The sequence below is a fragment of the Saccopteryx bilineata genome, chromosome 2, assembly GCF_036850765.1.
Source record: "Saccopteryx bilineata isolate mSacBil1 chromosome 2, mSacBil1_pri_phased_curated, whole genome shotgun sequence".
Lineage (NCBI taxonomy): Eukaryota > Metazoa > Chordata > Mammalia > Chiroptera > Emballonuridae > Saccopteryx > Saccopteryx bilineata.
The window spans coordinates 43,424,711-43,444,161 of NC_089491.1; the positions used below are offsets into that span (position 1 = coordinate 43,424,711).

At 40.0% G+C, this 19,451-nt stretch overlaps 1 protein-coding gene across 9 annotated transcripts in view; it reads right to left on the bottom strand.

Annotated features, from left to right (window-relative positions):
• NTRK2 (neurotrophic receptor tyrosine kinase 2) overlaps positions 1-19,451 on the bottom strand; it is a 363,188-nt gene that overhangs the window by 313,900 nt on the left and 29,837 nt on the right. For all 9 annotated transcript variants that reach the window (XM_066256974.1, XM_066256972.1, XM_066256973.1 and 6 more), the window contains 4 exons: positions 14,409-14,483; positions 14,224-14,295; positions 8,189-8,257; positions 5,273-5,427 (listed from right to left, as the gene is read on the bottom strand). In XM_066256974.1, coding sequence (XP_066113071.1) covers positions 5,273-5,427; positions 8,189-8,257; positions 14,224-14,295; positions 14,409-14,483 — 371 coding nt within the window. The remainder of the gene's footprint in view (positions 1-5,272; positions 5,428-8,188; positions 8,258-14,223; positions 14,296-14,408; positions 14,484-19,451) is intronic.

The window sequence follows — 19,451 nt, forward strand, 5'->3', positions numbered from 1 at the left end:
CTTAGCTTCTCCAAGCTTACTTGGACACAACCTTTTCTTTGGGATATCTTGTTGTGGCTTTATTTTTATTCCAGGGAATTTGACAATTTATGAGACACACATATATTTAAATTCAGGTGCAAACTATATTTAAAGCTAAATATTCATATTGCTGATAGTAATAACATCAATAGCTAAGATGTATTAAGTATTTAATATATGCTAACCCTCGTCTATTCTCCATATTATCTTATTTGTCAACCTTAAAACTCTAGAAAACAAGTGTCATTGGTATCCTTATTTCCAGATGAAAAAATTTTAAGCTTACAAAGCATCACAAGTAGAAAGCCAGGAGCAGGAGCCGGCCCAAACCTGCATCTGTCCCTCCATGGCCTTAACCAATGCACTGATTGGCTGCCTCCTTTCCTGGGTTCCTCCATGTCTCTGATCCCTTCCATTAGTGCACTCTTCTTGAGAGCTGACCATATTGATTAGACCCTTTGATCACTAATTCAAATGTAGGTTCTCACTTTCTAATGAAAAGAAAACTAACCTTGAATCATTCTGGATTATTAAGTAGGCTTTGCAATAAATGAGATGGTCAAGTCTGGGATTTATTTTTTAATATCCACCCATAAATATGGATTGTCTTTTTCTTTTTCTATCTCATTTAAACTAACAAATAAACAAACAAATCCAGATAAAAGGCTAAGAAAATAATGTTTTGGCCCTGGCTGATTGGCTCAGCAGTAGAGCGTCAGCCTGGCACATGGATGTCCTGGGTTCGATTCCCAGTCAGGGCACACAGGAGAGGCGACCATCTGCTTCTCCACCCTTCACCCCCTTCTCTCTCTCTCTTTCTCTGCCCTCCCTTCCTTCAGTCATGGTTTGAATGGTTCAAGCAATTTGGCCCTGGGCACTGAGAATGGCTCCATTGCCATGCCTTAGGCACTGAAATAGCTCAGTTGCTGAGCAACAGAGCAGCAGCCCCAGATGGCCAGAGCATCACCCTGTAGGGAGTTGCCAGGTGGATCCCAGTCAGGGCGCATGTGGGAGTCTGTTTCTGTCTCTGCCTCCCTGCCTCCTGCCTCTCACTTAAAAGTAATAATAATAAATAATAATGTTTTATGCCAATCTAACTTCCACACAGAGTATTAATACAGCATTTCCAGTTAATCTGTTATAAATGCTGAAAAGGTAGAATTACTATCAATATATAATATTTTCCTGGTTCGAAACAAACAATAGAAATAATATGTAGGAATATGCTAAACAGACATGTACTATAAACAATGGTGAAACAAAAAGTAAATCTTAAAAATAAATCATTAAAATCAATTTACCTAAAGAAATCAGGCCTCTCCTCCCAGGCACCGGTGAACTAACCTTTCTCATCATAAACAATATTTGGTGGATGTGTCTTAAGGAGTCTCTACACTAACAGTCTGAAGGTTGAAAATATGGGAAATTGAAACTGTTGGTGTAAATTACAAGGGAATCAAAGGCAGGACTGATTTCAATCTATAAAATCATTATGGGTGTCTTATATAGTAACTGCACAGTTCTTTATTATTATTATTGTTGTTGTTATTGATTGTAATTTATTGTGTTTACATAGATTCAAGTGTTCCACCAAATATATCTCCGCCCCACCCCGTGTTCCCCTCAATACCCTCTATGCCCACCTCCCCCCAACGCCTTCCTGCCTTCCCGCCAGGATTTGCTTTCCTGCTCTCTATAACGCTGTGTTATGTATATATAGTTTACTACTCTCTTTCCCTTCTCTGATCCCACCCTCTCATTCCCTTAACTGCACAGTTCTTCAACCATTAACTGAACTACCACCTCATATTGGACATATTAACTACTTATTAGTCAAATGCAATAAAGAATTGTTTTGATCTGATCCAGAGGAATACTGCCTTTCTTAAATATATATATTTGCTCTAGTTAGAACAGAGCACTTTAACTTCCCGAAGAAACAAGATCAACTTCCCAAAGAAACTGTCTTCCAAAGATTTGAATCATCGTTACAGTGTAAGGAAATTAAAGTGAAAGGTTGTTTTGGTTTTTTGTTGTTGTTGTTTTTTTTTTGTAAACTCCTAAAGATCAACCAAGTGTATAGGAATTGAGTACCAAAATTTAGAATATGCTATGTGATAAGTAATTTCATCGAAAAACATTAGAAGAGTAGCAGGGACATTTTTATCTGAAATGATAAATAACTTCCCTTCATTAGCACTTGTGTGATTCAGTTTCTGTCTTGGGAACCAGTGCTCTGAGCAACCCCCTTCTATCTGATTCATGTGCAAGTTTTATATGAACATATTTTATTGGCTTGCAGTTAATAAAGTTTCTAAGATTAAACAGAACCTTGTAGAGAAACAGACCACAGCATGCTCCACAGCATGAATAAATTTACCATCATTCCCGGCAGGAGGGGACTGTTAGAAAAACATAGTGAGGCATTTTGCATGCACTGCTAGTGGGAGCAGCGCAGATCCATTTCCAGCCCCACCTGCCATGCTCGCTTAATTGTGAAGGGCAGAAGGAAAAGAAGAAACAGGAGCCTTTCAAAACGCAATGATGATTCATAACCTATGTGAATGCCTATCCACTGTGTTGTTCACCTGAACCTAATACAAAAACATGTTAAATACAAACTTTACTCAGAAAGTAAAATTTAAAAAACAGTGCTCGCTTTGGCAGCACATATACTAAAAAATACATGCAACTTCAGAATTAAATAAAGTTTAACGATGCATTTGTACATATGCTTGTTGAAACATTTTTTGTAGCAATGACAAATCTAAAATAAGCTAAATGCCCATCAATATGGAAGATTTAATGTACTTAAGATTTATTCTACCATGAATACCATGCAATGATTAAAAAAGAATATGACAAATATGACTACCCACATGAAATGGTCACAAACAAGAAAAAGATTAGTTCTATGTGGAATATAAAAAAATATTTTTGTGACTAAATGTATTAATATGATGTGTGCAATTATATAAGTGTAAAAAACACGAAAGAAAATACAAATTAACAGAAAAATAAAACTAAGAATATGAACATGAACGTGGTAGAAAAATGTCTATCAATTCTTTTATAATGTTTTTTTAAAAGCACTGTTACCTTGAAATGTTGAACTGTGAATGTTACCATGAATGTAACAAATCCTAATCAATCAATCAAGTACATGCCCTCTGGCAGTGGATTCAAAGTCTCACTCTCATACACACAATGCATTGACTAATTTGTAAGAATCAAATAAAAAATTGCTGAAACTTGACAAATTGGTCAGGAAAAATTAGGACCAGGCCTGCTACTGCAATCTCAATGGTCTATTAACGACACATAGGGTGAGGCACATTATCAGAATGCTGTCAAGGCAACATGGCCAAAAATTAAAATCGAAGAAACAGAATTGGTTTCAGGAGAAGGCAATGCAGACATCTATTAAGAGGCAGTTTGTGAAATCTGAGCAGGAGTCAGATGCTTTCTCTTTCTTCCCCTCGGCGGTTGCCCAACCAATGTGGTCACAACAGCCATGGGGATTTGGGAGCTGGCCAAGAGGCCAGGTGACTCAACATTAGATTTCTTGTCCCTCCAGGCAATTTCTCTCAGCAGTACAAATTTATACCAGTACAGAGAACAGTTACCTCTTATCAATCAGGAATGAATATATATATATATTTAAATTTAATATATATATTAAAAGTTTTTTTTTCTTTTCAGTGTTGGCTAGCAAAGAAAGCTGAGGGAAGTTGGCAAGGGAACAAAGCCTGATTGCCCCCACTATGAAGCCAAAAATCTCTAGTTGTGACAGAAAAATCTGTGGGAAGGGTAACTGCTCTCTTCTAAGCCCCTTCAGGGTAAGAAACAAACAGTTGTCTTTCTTTTTCTTACAGTCTTATTAAAAATAATCTGCAGCCTGACCTGTGGTGGCGCAGTGGATAAAGCGTTGACCTGGAAATGCTGAGGTCGCCGGTTCGAAACCCTGGGCTTGCCTGGTCAAGGCACATATGGGAGTTGATGCTTCCAGCTCCTCCCCCCTATCTCTCTCTCCTCTCTGTCTCTCTCTGTCTCTCTCTCTCTCCTCTCTAAAATGAATAAATAAATAAAGAATTAAAAAAATGAATAAATAAATAAAAAATAAAAAAAATATAAAAATAATCTGCAGCTATATTTTTCTTAAATAAAATTTGACCCTAAACTGTAGGGTCTCTGAAAACAAAGAATTCGATGTTTACGGTTAATATGAAGATCCCTTACGGCCAAGACCCAGGTACTACATGGCTTTCAGCCACAAGGCTAGATCAAATATCATGGTGAACTGATTAACTGGCTGACTAACTGATTAAAATTTCAACAGAGCAATAATATGAATATGTGAGTGCTAGAGAGGTATGTCACAGAAGCCCTTAGCAGTAGAATCCTAATAGGCACACTTGGGACTCTCCTTCCCTATAAGCACACTGGCCCTCACAGAGAACTGTGATTTTAACATATGGTGCACTTTTAAATCCTAGAAGTATAAACAGCTGAGAAGAGGAGTGGGGACCCAGACATGAGAAAAAGCAGGTAGAAGGGCAGATCTGTGGAGCCCCATCCAGGGACACAGACGTCTGGCAGCAAGACAAGTTTGAGGGAACATGCTGGATTGAACTTATTTTCTTGTGCTGCCAGGACACTTTATAACCTCGAGATACTTCTCTACATGACCTGGGTGCCAACCAACTATATATGTGGCCAGTGGAATAACACACTCTTTGTAGATACTTGATGAGTGGGTGGATGGATGGATGGATGGATGGATGGATAAATGAACAGATGGATAGACAAATGAACAGACAGATGGACGGTTGGGTGGATGGATGAATGGATAGATGGACAAACAGACGGATGGACAGATAGATGAATGGATTGTTGGATGGATAGGTGGGAGGATGAGTGGGTGGGTGGTCGCATGGATGCATGATGCATGGACAAACAAATGAACAAAAGAAACAAAGGAATAAAGTATGTACTTTTCTCTTTTTGCACTTTAAAGTCATCCATTCAAAATTAATATTCTACATGCAAAAAATTTTCAGCAAACCTTGCTCCCAGCTTATTTCTCCACACTGTACACAAATGTTGCCCAATTCACTGGAGACATCAACAGCATACTATATATTGATAAAATCTGGGTACTGTAGTGGTAATCTTTCCAAGCTTTCTACCACTCCAAGGCTATTAGAATAATTAATAGCAACTAGAATTCATTGACTTAAAAGTAAATTACCACAATTGGGTATCTGTAGGTTCGCCAGGGGGATATTCTTGCTGCTTTCATTTAGGCAATATAAATCCTGAGTTTCTGGACTGGATTTAGTCTCCTGAAGAGTCTTGATCCACATAATATCACAGGAGCATGTGAATGGATTGCCCACCAAGATCCTACATGGGACAAAAATGCAACCTGGTCAGGCTTCTCATTTTTAATTTTAACTACAGTCAGGTTCATAAAGCACTACAAAATTATGAATTCTTTCTAGCCAGCAATCTCTGAAAGTCATACCCACCTTTATAATGTAACAGTACTTATTATTCATTAATTTATCTTCTATTTACTAAGCTTCTGCTACATGTAAACACCACTGTAAAGGCTAAAGGATGCAAAGTGATGTAAGACCTTTCAGAACAATAGGGAAAGAAGTTAGGGACTGAAATAGCTATAATATAGGATAGAAGAGAGTGTTGAGAGTGTCTCATGGGGAAAAATAAGGTGCCATAACAGATTTATCACAGTTATTAAGAAGATCTTAAGTGAAGATGCCAACAATAACTTTTCAGGGACACTAACATACATATTTCTGGTCAGGCTACAGATTGAAGTGTTATCGTTTAATAAGCTCAAACTCTGGGGTGAGGGGGGCAGAGCAATGTCATCTTAATTTAAAATGAGACTGTAGATACAATGCTAAGACTGAAGTGTGAGAGCTAATCAGGTAGCGCTCACAGCTTTCTGCAACCAAAGTTTGGTTGGACGGATGCAAGAAAATTGGAGTGGATGTGAGAGAGAGAATCTGGAAGGGAGCTCTTAGACCTCCTCACGCGTCTGTGCTCACGTGCACACATGGCGACATGCACGCACATACCCCAAGCTCAGAAGTTCAGAGAGCAAGGGCATCTGAGCTCCAGATTGAGCCTCTTAGCCCACTGTGAGAGGGTCTGTGATAAAGCTACCATTCAGCCGTGCTGCCTGGACTCCTGTGGCCTGCGACTGCTGGAGGAGGAAGTAGTCAACAGGAAAATAAAAACCACAAGAAAAAAAAATCTTTAAATGCTTATTTATAATACTCAGTGGCCTCTTTAAGGTGAATTCCATTTATGGTAATGAGCCTTTAAATGAGGCCATTTAAAATCATTACATAGGCTCTGCCTGGCATTAACCACAATACTTAAGATTTCTGTGAGGACAGGACCTGGGCTTTGCAACATTATTTACTCCTGTGGTTTTTCTGGTTGGGTTCTAAGAATCTCAAGGATCCCTGGAGACTTTTCTGGGAGTTTCTTTGGGGGAAATGTGGTCGTGGCAGACTCATTTAATTTGTGTCTGCTTGATGGTGTCCAAGTATCCCTCCAACACCAAAATAAGATTGGAGGTTTCAGGATACGAATATAATGCAGAAGAGATCCACAGTGGTGAAGCCCCACTAATCTAAGATATTTCTTTGCATTGTGAGTACATGAAAAACGAAGAAATATTTTTTTAAAAAAAGAGAGTCTGATTGAATGGCAGAGGAGATGAAGAAGAGAGGGGTTCTTAAATTATACACATAACAGTGTTCCTGCAACCACACAATGCTGGCAGACAACTGGCTCCTTCCTCTAGCTCACTGTGCAAATGCCTTGTGCAGTGGTTATTATTACTCTGATTTGTTTAGGCTTCTACCTCTCCCAACGGACAGCAGAATCCTGAAATACAGAAATGGTTCTTACATCGCCATGGCCTAGTGCGTTGTTACTTTGATTTGTAACAGGCATACAATTAACATTTGTTGAATGAACTGATTAAATGTGTTGCAAAGAAAATACTCAGATATAAATTTGGGATTAGAATTCTAGTTTTTAACCCACCAAGAAAATTTTCTGCAGGGGTTCTTAAAATTTTTAGAGTACCTTAATCTATTTCATATACCTTCCTTACATTTTTAATGTCAATTCCTGTGTTAGAAACCTAGTACTTCAACTACCCGAATTCAGTTTATCCCAAATAATTGCCAATCACCAAGACTTTCATCATGTAACCCTCACTACTTCCTGTCACCTTGTTGTTGCTCCACTAGTGATATCTAATCTGCACAATTTCATTATGAATGGGGTGGACCCTACAACTCAGGTGACACAGTTTAAGCAAAAGCTTCGCCTGGTATCTAAAGGCTTTGTTCACCTGGGCCACCTCTGCTGCACAGACGCTCTGTTTTAGGGTTCTTTGGGCACTTTAGCTGTAGGAACGTCAATGGTTTATATCTGCTACATGATGATAACACAAAAATTGGACACGCTTGGAAACGCTGGCTATTAGTCATCAACACATTCCAATATTTTTCCTATCGTTTTACAGCAAAGGAAGTTGGTGCATAAGGATAAGTATTGAACACAGTGGCAGACCCAGAGAAAACCTTACAAGACTGGGTGGGTAGGAAGAAGGCCTGCCTGCCCTCCAATGTTCACTAAGCACCTGCAGGCAGTGGTCAGTGGATAAAAATTGGGGTGTTTTGCCCACTGTCATTGTTCCTTAAATGGGTCTGCATTCCATTAGGATCTGGACATAACAGGGGCCAAACAGATACTGTGAGATATGTCACCATTTCACATAAAACCTCCATCTTTTTCTTTTTTTCTCTCCATTAGAATATAAATCATTTATGTAAGAACAACTTTTAAATTCATCATAAATGATATATTACTATTGAGGTTTCTATTTTTTATTACTGAATCATGTCTTTATGAGGAAAAAAAAAACCCAAAACCACCAAGTTGTCAAAACTTGAGAAATAATTTCTTTCTCAAGAATTCTGAGATAAAATAGAAGTTTTTTGAGATAAAATAGAATTTTGACATAAAAATAGATATGTAGCATCACTTATTTTAACAAGTATTTAATTGCCTTTTTCATTGAAATATTTTCCCCAAACACAAAATCATTACTTACAGCTCAGACAAGTCAAGGTGACGGAAATGTTTTCTAGACAAACTCGTCAGTTTATTTCGGGTAAAATTGCTGAAAGGAATCAAAAACATTAAATGTGAATCCAAAATGATGTATTTCAGGAATGAAGTATTCAAACAGAGATCTTTTCCCCACAACATAAGTTTATTTGACCCTGGTCCATGCCTTACTTAGACCCAATAATCTCGTTCTTTCACCTGAAACCTTTCCTTCCTCTCCTGTAATTCCTGCCTATCGGGAAGGGGGGAGTATAATTTTCATATTGTCTATTTTAAATCTCTTTTATACCCCAAGGCTTATTTTTCACATGCTAATTCAGAACCAAGTTATATATCTCCTAAAGATTTCTGACCTTCTGAACAATTAATAGAAAGATTAAATTTAATTTAAAATCATAAACTCACCACGGAGAAAAGATGCTTTGAAACTAAAGACCATTGCAAATATTTTTAAGTCATATGACATACAAACCTTTGACTATGAACTGGATTTAACACGTCCTATAGAAGAAAACACACCTGCTGACTGATAAATTCTGTAAGATTGTTTATACATGACTTTTAAATAACCAGATAACGGCATGATGTAACAACAAAAAATCAGAGAGCATGGAGTATGTCAGGTTTTCTCTTGAACAAGTCTAGCAACATGTCATTTTAAAATTTGGACCAACCACTGAATAGATATTATATTTGCAATCGAAAAAATAATATTGAATTTATTGACATGTTCCACATATGTAGTTTTTTCCAATGAACAGGAGTATTAGTTTCCAATGAGCAATGCCATAAGACCTTGAGTTGGGAAATTCTGAGCCATAATCCTGGCAGCTGACTCTCTTCTGTGAATCTGTTTACTAGCTGAATTTATTTTAAAAGTATCCAATGATTGGGCCTCTAGACATGTGTTTAATAAGTAACATGAATATAAAATAAACATCAACAAGTTTCACAAAAACAGCCAAGACTTCAACAAATTGCAATGCGCCTTTATGTGTCTGTTTCCTGTTCAGGAACCTGAGTGTTAGACCAAGAGTCAGTTTAGAATGGAAGACCTGAGGGTGACGGTAATCCTGGGCCCTGACCTGAGGCTAGTCCATTGTGTCAGCCTAACAAAATCATAAGTTAAAAGTACCTTGGCACGTCTGACCAGTAACCTGCAAAAAGAGGTGACAACCCATAGCTAATACATGATCCAAAGCTAGTCAGTTGATGAATAGAGAATTTTTGTGCCTCAGCATTCAAGAATGTGTGTGTCCACTCCATGCCTTATTCTATATTGACATTTCTACTCACCGAAGCCCCTTCTACACAAGGGCACCGCCTCCTTTCTACACAGGCGTCGTTTCTTCTCATACTGAGTGTAAGTGCTCACCCACATGAAAAAAATACTCTACCAGGAAGTTAAAAATGTGCCCACATAAATCCTTTCTTTTGGAGTGTGAATTAAGAATGGCTTTCATTGGAATATAAGACATTAAGAAGTCAATCTGCCTGTCTTCCCCACGGTCTTGGAGACACAAATATTTTCATCTTCATCAGAAATCCTCATCCTTCTGGGGGTGTGGGGGGAGCCAGGAAGGGGAGGAACCCGCTCTTCCTCTCAAGAAGAACAGGAGAGGGGAGCAAAGAAAAAGGGCACTCTGTCAAGGTTCTCAGGTCAGCCAGCGAGCGGCACCGGGAGCAGCTGCCCCGAGCCGGCTGCCAGCAGCGCGGCCCGGGGCGGGTTGCACGCCAAAGAACAAGATGAGTTTTATGAACTATACTTATTATTGGGGCCAAAAGCCAAAAAATGGAGGGGGGGGGGGAAATAAATCAACAATCCTCTTACTGTTTGATTATAGGACTTTGCAAAGGAGCTAATTAGCACCTCTGCAAAGGCCCTGGAACGCACAAAGCCTGGCTTTTCTCACAGTCTCTGGGTTCTCCAGGGCCAGGCAGGAATTAAGGCACAAAGAAATAGACTCAGCGAGCGGTCACAGGGGCTTTGGAGTCCCCGTGCCAGTGAACATGCACAGGATGCAGGGAGCAGTGCTGAAAGGGAGAGACAGGAGCCTATTGGAGTTTCCTTCAAACCCGAAGTGAAACGCTCTTGTGCACATTTCATCGTCAGAGAAACCAGTAGAGACAACTGTCGTATCCTAGGGACACTGAGAAGCAGCTTCTGATTCACGTTTCTTTCCCAGCTCACTGTCACCCACCACGCTGATGTTCGAGTTAAGTGGGTGATTGTCTTGCGGGAAACCAGGGCAGAGGCAGCCAGATGCCCCAGGTCCTCACTCTGAGACAGAGGTGGGGTCTACAGGCTGGAAAGGCAAGCATTTGACTTGACTCCCTCCTCCCTGCCCACCATTCTCAAGAGTCAACTACTCAGTTTAATTCCTTATTGTGGTGATTAGGAGTGTTGAGAGAATGAGTTGTAAAATCTGTGTTTTCTGGGGTTTTTTTCGCTCTTATTGTTAAAGATGGCCGCTGCTCTCACGTAGTGGTGCTCTCACGTGATACAGCTAATTGCTTTTCAGGCTTGGGAAGGGGCTTGGTTCTCCTAATGTGTGTTGGGGAGAGCTTTCCTGCCGAAAAGTTTTCAAAGGAGAAGCTAGGAGGTCGTTTTACAAAGGAGACCGACTGTTGTTACAGGGCAGGGACGCCACGTGGAGCAGAGGAGCCAGCCACAATGGCAGAGTGCTGAAGGAGAAGCCAGTCTGTACAGGAGAAGGAGATGGGGAACAGAGGTGAATAAGACTGGTGGGGCCTTTGATTCTAGGAAAACCCGGAAAGATTCTCCCGGTTGTGGAACAGGAGGACATGTGAATGGGTTGGTGCCCCCTGTGTTTGGTTTTTTTTTTTGGGGGGGGGTTTGTGTTTTTAATTTTTTATTTATTCATTTTAGAGAGGAGAGGGAGAGACAGAGACAGAGAGAGAGAGAAAGAGAGAGAGAGAGAGAGAGAAGGGGGGAGGAGCTGGAAGCATCAACTCCCATATGTGCCTTGACCAGGCAAGCCCAGGGTTTCGAACTGGCGACCTCAGCATTTCCAGGTCGACGCTTTATCCACTGCGCCACCACAGGTCAGACCTCATGTGTTTGTTTTTACTCGTTGGCCAGTACGAGTCTAGAATAGAGGAAAATGGACCACCAGTTTTTGGCTCCACTATTTCTTTACAATCTGTCTGAATTAAATGTGAACCTCAACCTGCACAGGCCAGGCGGCTGTGATGGTGGCTGCGGCTACTGGCCTTACAAGGATTCTTTTTCGTCTGTTAGGACCAGTAGTCGCCACCATGGTGGCCATGCACGTGCAGGTTCCCATTAGATTCAGACAGATAGTAAAGAAACAGTGGAGCCCAAAAATGGTGGGCCATTCCTTTATGAAAGTCTCACACCAGCCAACAAGCAAACACACAGGAAAACACTTCCCTCTTTACTCACTCAGAGCTCACGAAGCCCTGACACATTATCCAGTTCCACAACCAGGAGAACTGGATTCCTCCTAGAGTCCAAGGCCCCACCAATCTCAGCAGAGCTCACAAAAGCCCCTCAGCTCTGGTTCCCCATCTGCACACCTTCATTCTCTCTGTTCTCACTCTGCAACCATGGCTTCCCTCTCCCTCTTCTCTTTCTTCTCTCCTTTTCAAAACTTTGTGGTGCAAAACCCTCTCCTCCAGCAAATATTAACAAGGCAATGGCCCTTCTCAATCAGGAATGCAATCCGAAATTTGCAATCAACTACCCTGCTTTGAGGGCAAGCACACACAGGGCTGGCCAGCGCCATTTTCTAACAATTAAAGTGAGCAAACTCAAAAAATACAAATTTTACAAACTCATTTGCCCAACATCACATAAATATATGAAGCTTACTGCCATGACATGACTTCTTCATGACTGTCTGAATACTTGCCTGACTTCATCCTGCCTAACTGTGTAACCATGCCTACAAGCATCAGTCAAGTTTTTGCGAGTTTGGCCAATAATTGGGTTTTCTGACTACTGGCTTTTAAAGACAATATATTGCATATGTCCATCTCTTTAGTTTCCTATTTTTCAAATAACACCTCTTTGGAAGACAGGGAGCCTGGTTTTATATAAGTTATGTACAAAACACAGAATGTCATTAAAAGTATTCTACCATACAGCACCCTGAAAAAATACACAAGATGGCTTTGGTTTCCAAAAAAATATATAGCATGCAACAAGGAAAGCAGAAAGAATATAAGAGGTACAATAAAGAAATAAATAAGTCTATTACTAAAACTACCATTAACCATAGCCCACTATACAAAAATCACAACCTTAGAGGAAGCGATATGGTAAAACAGCCAGTAAATATGGTTGTTGAGTAATTCAGCTCTAAAGTCGGCTGTAATGAACATGCTAGAACTTAACTACTGAGGTCATTAATTACATTTAAGTGACTGCATTAGAGCATTTAGTCTTTTTCTTCACTCCAGCCTCTCTCCTGTTTATGCTACCAAGGCCTACACAGATGTCAGATTTGTGTAGGCAAACTAACTAAAGAGACAATGCTTAAAAAGCACTTAAATAAAATCTGTTAATAAAGTTCCTTGGAGTTTTATCACATTTTTTCCAAATGTTCTTTTATCTAAATTCTACTTTATTTTTAAGTTAACTTCATCATTAATGCCCCCTACAAAATATGAAGTCAACATACCGGCTTTCTGAAATTAAGGGGTTTTTTTCCTAGTATCAACCAGTCTCCATAGGGAGTCCAGGCAATCTGCTCTAAGAGAATGATTTCTTTTATTTTTTTATAATTGATTGATTGATTGATTTTCGAGAAAGAGGAATGGAGCAAGAGAGACAGAAACACCCATCTGCTCCTGCGTGTGCCCTGATGGGGGATCAGGATCCGCAATGTTAGTGTATCGCAGTGATACTCTATGATTTCCTTGATAATCATAGTGTGAAAATCAGTTGGAGAACTAGCCTCCCCAAGAAGAGAAAGAAGACAAATGTGACAAGAACAGCGGATCCTCAAATTTTAGGGATGGCATGGGTTTTATTCCCTGTACTTTTACTGAAAGAACCGGGCCAGCCCTGGAGTCGTAATCTTGTCACTTTCCATCTGCGGACAAGAGAAAGTCTTACATCTTCCTCAGTCTACTTTTCTGTCCATCAAATGGGAATAAAGAGATCTTCCCTAACAATTGCTATAAAAATTAAATGAGATAATGTAGGTGACCACGAGACACATAAAGTATTGTTGCAGAGAATTTGCAAAGCATGAAAGGGACAATGAAAACAGGCAACCTTCTTCCAGCAGAAGGTGCCCCTGAGAATCAAGAAATAGGGGACACCAATCTGAGCACAGGAGTGGGTGATTCTCTGTTTAATGATGAAACCTTTTTTGGAAGGCCACACCTTATTGACTGTCATCATTTAAAGATCTAGCAGCCAGCAACCTAAGAGCTCCTAGTGTCCCTATTTATTTACATTTGACTTCAGCTGACAAAGCTTCAACATGACTTCAGGGGAAGCATTTTGCTATTAATTATTGTCTGAACCTTTGGCGTGTCCCATGACTGACTTTTCCCCACTTCTGTCAATCACAATAGACAACTTTTCAAAAATGAAAATTCAAAAGAGGATCTTTTGTCGGGGGCAAAGCACTTCTAATTTCTAGTTCCCTGAAAAAGCCATGGCCAAGTCAGTTTCTTTCAGTTCCCCTGGTTTAATGACTTCCAAGGAACACCGTGATTCCAAGGAAAAGAATCAAGGGCACTGTACCAGGCCCCAGTTTTCACATCAGATCTTGCCGTTGGCCCAGGGCTCTGTCCAAGATGGAAACGGCCCAAAAACTCATGAAAGGGAATAAACAAGCTATTCTAATACCCCTCTGAAGCTATTCAGAAATCAAAGATAATGTTTCTAAGCTATTGTCACAGCTATGCTAACTTTTGAAGAGGGGACTTAGAGTTGGAAAAGAAAGAAAATAAACAGAGGAAGAAAATATATAAAATAAATTGGGTCCTGGGAAGCAAGAAGAATCAACTTTTACTTACATGTACTGTAAGTTGCTGTTTCTCAGAAATGCTTTATGAGCCACAAATTTTAATCCGGAATCCGCAATTGTCCTATGAAAACACATAGTGGTACACATATTAGAACTAGCCGACGGATGCCAACTCATTATAACAGAGCATAAGAAAAAGTTCTGAGATAAAGTACACAAGTCCTGAGTACTCACAGATTTTTCAGTCCAACATAAGCTTCAATATCATCTTCGTTGATGATTTCTAACCTTTTCTGATTTGTGATGTAACTGCAAAAAAAGCAGAGTGAAAAATAGACTCAGAACGTAGGTAGTACATAAAAGCGTGGGTAACTTCCATACAACCTCACCAGGGTGCTCAAGGCAATCTTTCCCCACCCAACTTATCCCCACCATTGAAGAAAAGAAATACATTAGGGGAGTAAGACTGATGTGATTGAAAAGAAATCAGAATTGAGCAGGTGTCATGGTTAATGATAGTCACACTAGACTTTATTTTTCCTGAATTTTTTTATCATTCTTTCAACTAACAATTTCCATTTGCCTCCCTTTTCATGGTATCCCCTGTGCACAGAGGTGAAAGTAACTCAGAAATGTATTCACTACCTCTCAAAGGCAGCTTACCCTATGGTGACAGCCACAGGGATCTTCCCAGCAGGACAAATCATACCTTTCCTTGCATTCCAAGAGAAGTGATCCCTCCCTCCTTTTGCCTCCTGAAACGCTGAAGCAGATTCCCCTCCTCTTTTCTATCCCTCCCTCCCTCCCTGCCTTCCTCCTCACTCTCTCTTTTCCTAGCTCAGCATCCTTCTTTCTGCCTTTGTCAGTAATAATACCAATTTTTCCTTTCAGAATGTACATTTCACAAACCCCACATGGCCCTGGTCCACCCCTCCTTTGCCCCAAACCCCAAACCTTCAAATATGGGAATAAACAGGTGACTCTAGCTCAATGGTAGTCAACCTGGTCCCTACAGCCCACTAGTGGGCGCTCCAGCTTTCATGGTAGGCAGTAGTGGAGCAACTGAAGTATAAATAAAAAGATAGATTTAACTATAGTAAGTTGTTTTATAAAGATTTATTCTGCCAAACATAGCGAAAATCTGACATAAAGTACTTGGTAAGTAATTATTATTATATGCTTTAACTTGCTGTAACTCTGCTTTATAAATTTTATAAAGTTACTTCCCTACTTTATAAATCACCATTACTATGGAACCGGTAAGCGGTTAGAAAATTTTGCTACTAACAGAGACACAAAAGTGGGCGGTAAGTATAAAAAGGTTGACTACCCCTGCTCTAGCTGAACAGAGAATTCTGTCCCTCTGACTATGCTGGTTGTGCACGTGACCTCTGCTAGAGAGAGAATGCCATTCCCTTGACCATGATGATTGGCTTGGAGTTGGGCACGTGACCTCAAGTAGACCAATGATAATCTTTCCTAAAATTAAATAGATAAATCTTAGGACAGAGAGAGTCCCTCTCTCTCTCTTTCTCTGGGATCATAGCTGAAAGATTACACAAGGCAGAGGATTCCATGGAAAATTTTTCTGCCACAAAGAGAGAGATCATCCAAGAATAAAATCAGCATATAAAAGAAAAGACCCTGGCTGGTTGGCTCAGAGGTAGAGCGTCGGCCTAGCGTGCGGAGGACCCAGGTTCGATTCCCGGCCAGGGCACATAGGAGAAGCGTCCATTTGCTTCTCCACCCCTCCGCCGCACCTTCCTCTCTGTCTCTCTCTTCCCCTCCCGCAGCTAAGGCTCCATTGGAGCAAAGATGGCCCGGGCGCTGGGGATGGCTCTGTGGCTTCTGCCCCAGGCGCTAGAGTGGCTTTGGTCGCAACATGGCGAGGCCCAGGAGGGTCGCAACATGGCGACGCCCAGGATGGGCAGAGCATCGCCCCCTGGTGGGCAGAGCATCGCCCCATGGTGGGCGTGCCGGGTGGATCCCGGTCGGGCGCATGCGGGAGTCTGTCTGACTGTCTCTCCCTGTTTCCAGCTTCAGAAAAATGCAAAAAAAACAACAAAAAAAAAAAAACCAAAAAAGAAAAGAGAGGTAGGAGATATAAAGAGAGACGGAATACTGAAAATGCCACCTGACCCTCTGAATCCAGCCATCTATGAGGTTAGATGTCACTAGCTGGTTTGTTCTGAATTTCTGTCACCTGCAACCAAGAACACAAACCTAGTAATACAAACACAAAGCTGTTAAAATTGCTTCCATGTTATTTCCTTGTGATAGTTACTTGAGAACCTGTCTACCCAGTTTTCTTAGATCACACCCTCTTTGAACACAGCTGGATCCTATTTTACTGTTCTTAATACTGCATCACAGCATCTAGTAAAATATCTTGCACAAGGTAGGCATTTAACAGATGAAGGATGGATGAGTAACACTTGGAGTCCAAAGGCGCATTCTAGGAAGTTGGGCTAGGATGCATTTCTCCCTTTCTTTTTCAGTAAGATACATAAAATATTGCAGTTAAGATACTAAAAATAAATACATTACCCTGCTGAAATGAAAAAATTAAAATAAAAAGTAACCAACTGGGAAGAAGATACAGTATCTGTAGATCCCTTCTATCAAATCCAAAAGCAAAACAAAACAAAGATTTATGGTAAGAGTTGGGGCATTCATTTTTAGAAAAAAAATTTTAGAAATAAAATAAGTAAATGCTCTGAGGGAACAAAATTACACCAAAAAGAAATAATTTTAAATGAACCCACATAAACATTGCAGCCTCCCCCTGCCCCAATTACATAAAAATGCAACCTCTAAGGTAAAAAGGCATCTTCCGCTCAAAGATCTTGGTTCTCCCTGGTACCAGGGCCTGGCACTTAATAGATATGCAGAAAGGATTTCTTGTCTTGTCTCTTTCTACCATACACATAAGGGAACATTTTAAGACTCCAACCTAAGGCTCAAACAACAATTTCAACATCAAGAGTTTTTATGAAATACTTCAAGATTATCATCACATGTCAGATATATTTTTTCCAAGATTTTCATTTCACTAACCTTTCCAGTAGAGACCATGATGACCTCCACCTTCTAAATTATCTCCCAATAAAAACTGCATTCCAGAAAGCCCTAAATGTTAATGATTTTTTCATGCAACAGCAGTAACAACAACAACAAAACAAAAGGTAAATAACATAAGTAAGGTTTCATTTGGGATCACAGTCAGGACTTTCAGAGAAGCCTGCCCACTCCTGACAGCTGAGGGAGCATGGTGGCTGTCAATGCTCTGAAAACATCGACTCTCTTTGCCTGGACATCACTGTATCCTTTGTGCTTCTGACAGGGGCCTGACACTTCACAGGTACTTAATCAACAGTGGCACAGAGCATTTCTTTTTTAGTTATTTATGACCTTTATCTTATTTTTATTTCACTTCTCATCAGACTTTTTAATTTATAAACTCTCTGGCTATACTCAATAAAATACAATGAGTTAGCTATAAGTAAACACAGAAGACATAGAAGAAAAAGAGAGCAAGGCCGGAGACATCAACAGAGCTAGGAATTGCGTTTTAAAACATGTATACTTGTTAGGAAAAAAAGCCACAGGTTTATGTCTAGGCTTTTGAGTCACCAACACCCAAGAAAAGAAGGAATGAGAAATAAATTAGGTCAATGGTAAATTCATAGTGCTCACGAGATGAAAACAAGTCAGACATTAAGCAAAGTATAACTGTTCTTGGATCTAAGACTAGACAGGCGATTTTGTGAAAAATCATCAGAAGAACCATATGGAATTATGAGAAAAAAAATGGTCACTAGAGAATACTCTTCCACTGTGGGGACAGGAATTGCCTGGACAAGGAATGAATTTTTCTCCAGTTCAAAATGGAAAAATCAACAGGAGACCTGGATTAAAAGGTTGGCAAGTGTCCTCCCAGATGCCAGGAATTCCCCTTTATAAATTACTATCTGTAGAGGCCCCCACAAAATAGAGGCTCATTATAAAATGGTCATGAAATCTACCCCTTAAGGAGCTTTCCTTGGCCACATTGAGGGATTCCTAGGACTAGAAAGGAAGCCAGTAAAGTTAATAACAGACAATTCACAAAGGGGAACTTCAGTAGCCAAGAAACATATGAAAAGCTGCTCACCCCACAAGGAATCTGAAATGCAAATTAAATAATGACATACCTCTAACACAAGAGTGACAAAATGTTTAAAGATTGACAATATAAAACATTTTTGTTTCATAGGTGTGAAGAACTGCTCTTATGTTGTTGGAGGGAGTATAAATTGGTATTACCACTTTGAAGAGCAATTTGACAGTATCCTGGAAAATTATAAATTGGCACACTTCACCACAGTCCAGCATTTGCATTTCCAGGTATTCCCCCAAGTGAAATTCTCAATGTGCACACAAGGAGATATGCCAAGAATATTCTGACTGTATTTACAGTCAGAATCAAAAGTTGGGAACAACCCAAGTGTCCATCAATAAAGAAAACTACTCAGCCTTAAAAAATACTGCCCTGGCTGGTGGTACTGAATAGATAGATAGAGCATCATCTGAAGCACTGGTTGCCAGTTTGATACCATGGTCGCTGATTCAATCCCGGGATTGCCAGTTCCAACCCAAGGTCATCAATTCAAACCTGAGGGCACCAGCTCAACTCCAGAGCGGCAGGTTTGAGCCCCAGTCAGGGCACATATGAGAAGCAATCAGTGGCACAGTTAAGTGTAACGAGTTGATGTTTCTCTCTCTCTCCCTTTCTCTTTCTCTCAGGAAAGAAATATTGCCTTTGCGACAACATGGATGGCTCTTGAGGGTATTATGCTAAGTGGAATAAGTCAGACAGAAAAGGACAAAAAGCTTATGATTTCACTCATATGCAGGATATAAGACAAAAAAGTAACAAACTAACAAAAAAAACATAATATCAAACTCACAGATGCAGACAATAGAATGGTGGTTGCCATAGAGGAAGGGGGAGGGGGAGGGGGAGGGGGAGGGTAAACTGGGTCAACGAGTCAAATATATGGTAACAGAAGGAAACTAGAGTTGGGTGGTGCACATACAATAGAATATACAGATCAAATTATAACGTACTCTGGAAATTTATATAATATTATTAACCGATTTTTACCTTAATAAATTTAATTTTAAAAAAAAAACAGAAAAAAGTAAAATTTTTAAAAATACATATGGTGGATTAAACCAGATCTTGATATTTGAGCAGAAAGAGATATTTATGTTAAATGAGAAAAGAAATAAGCC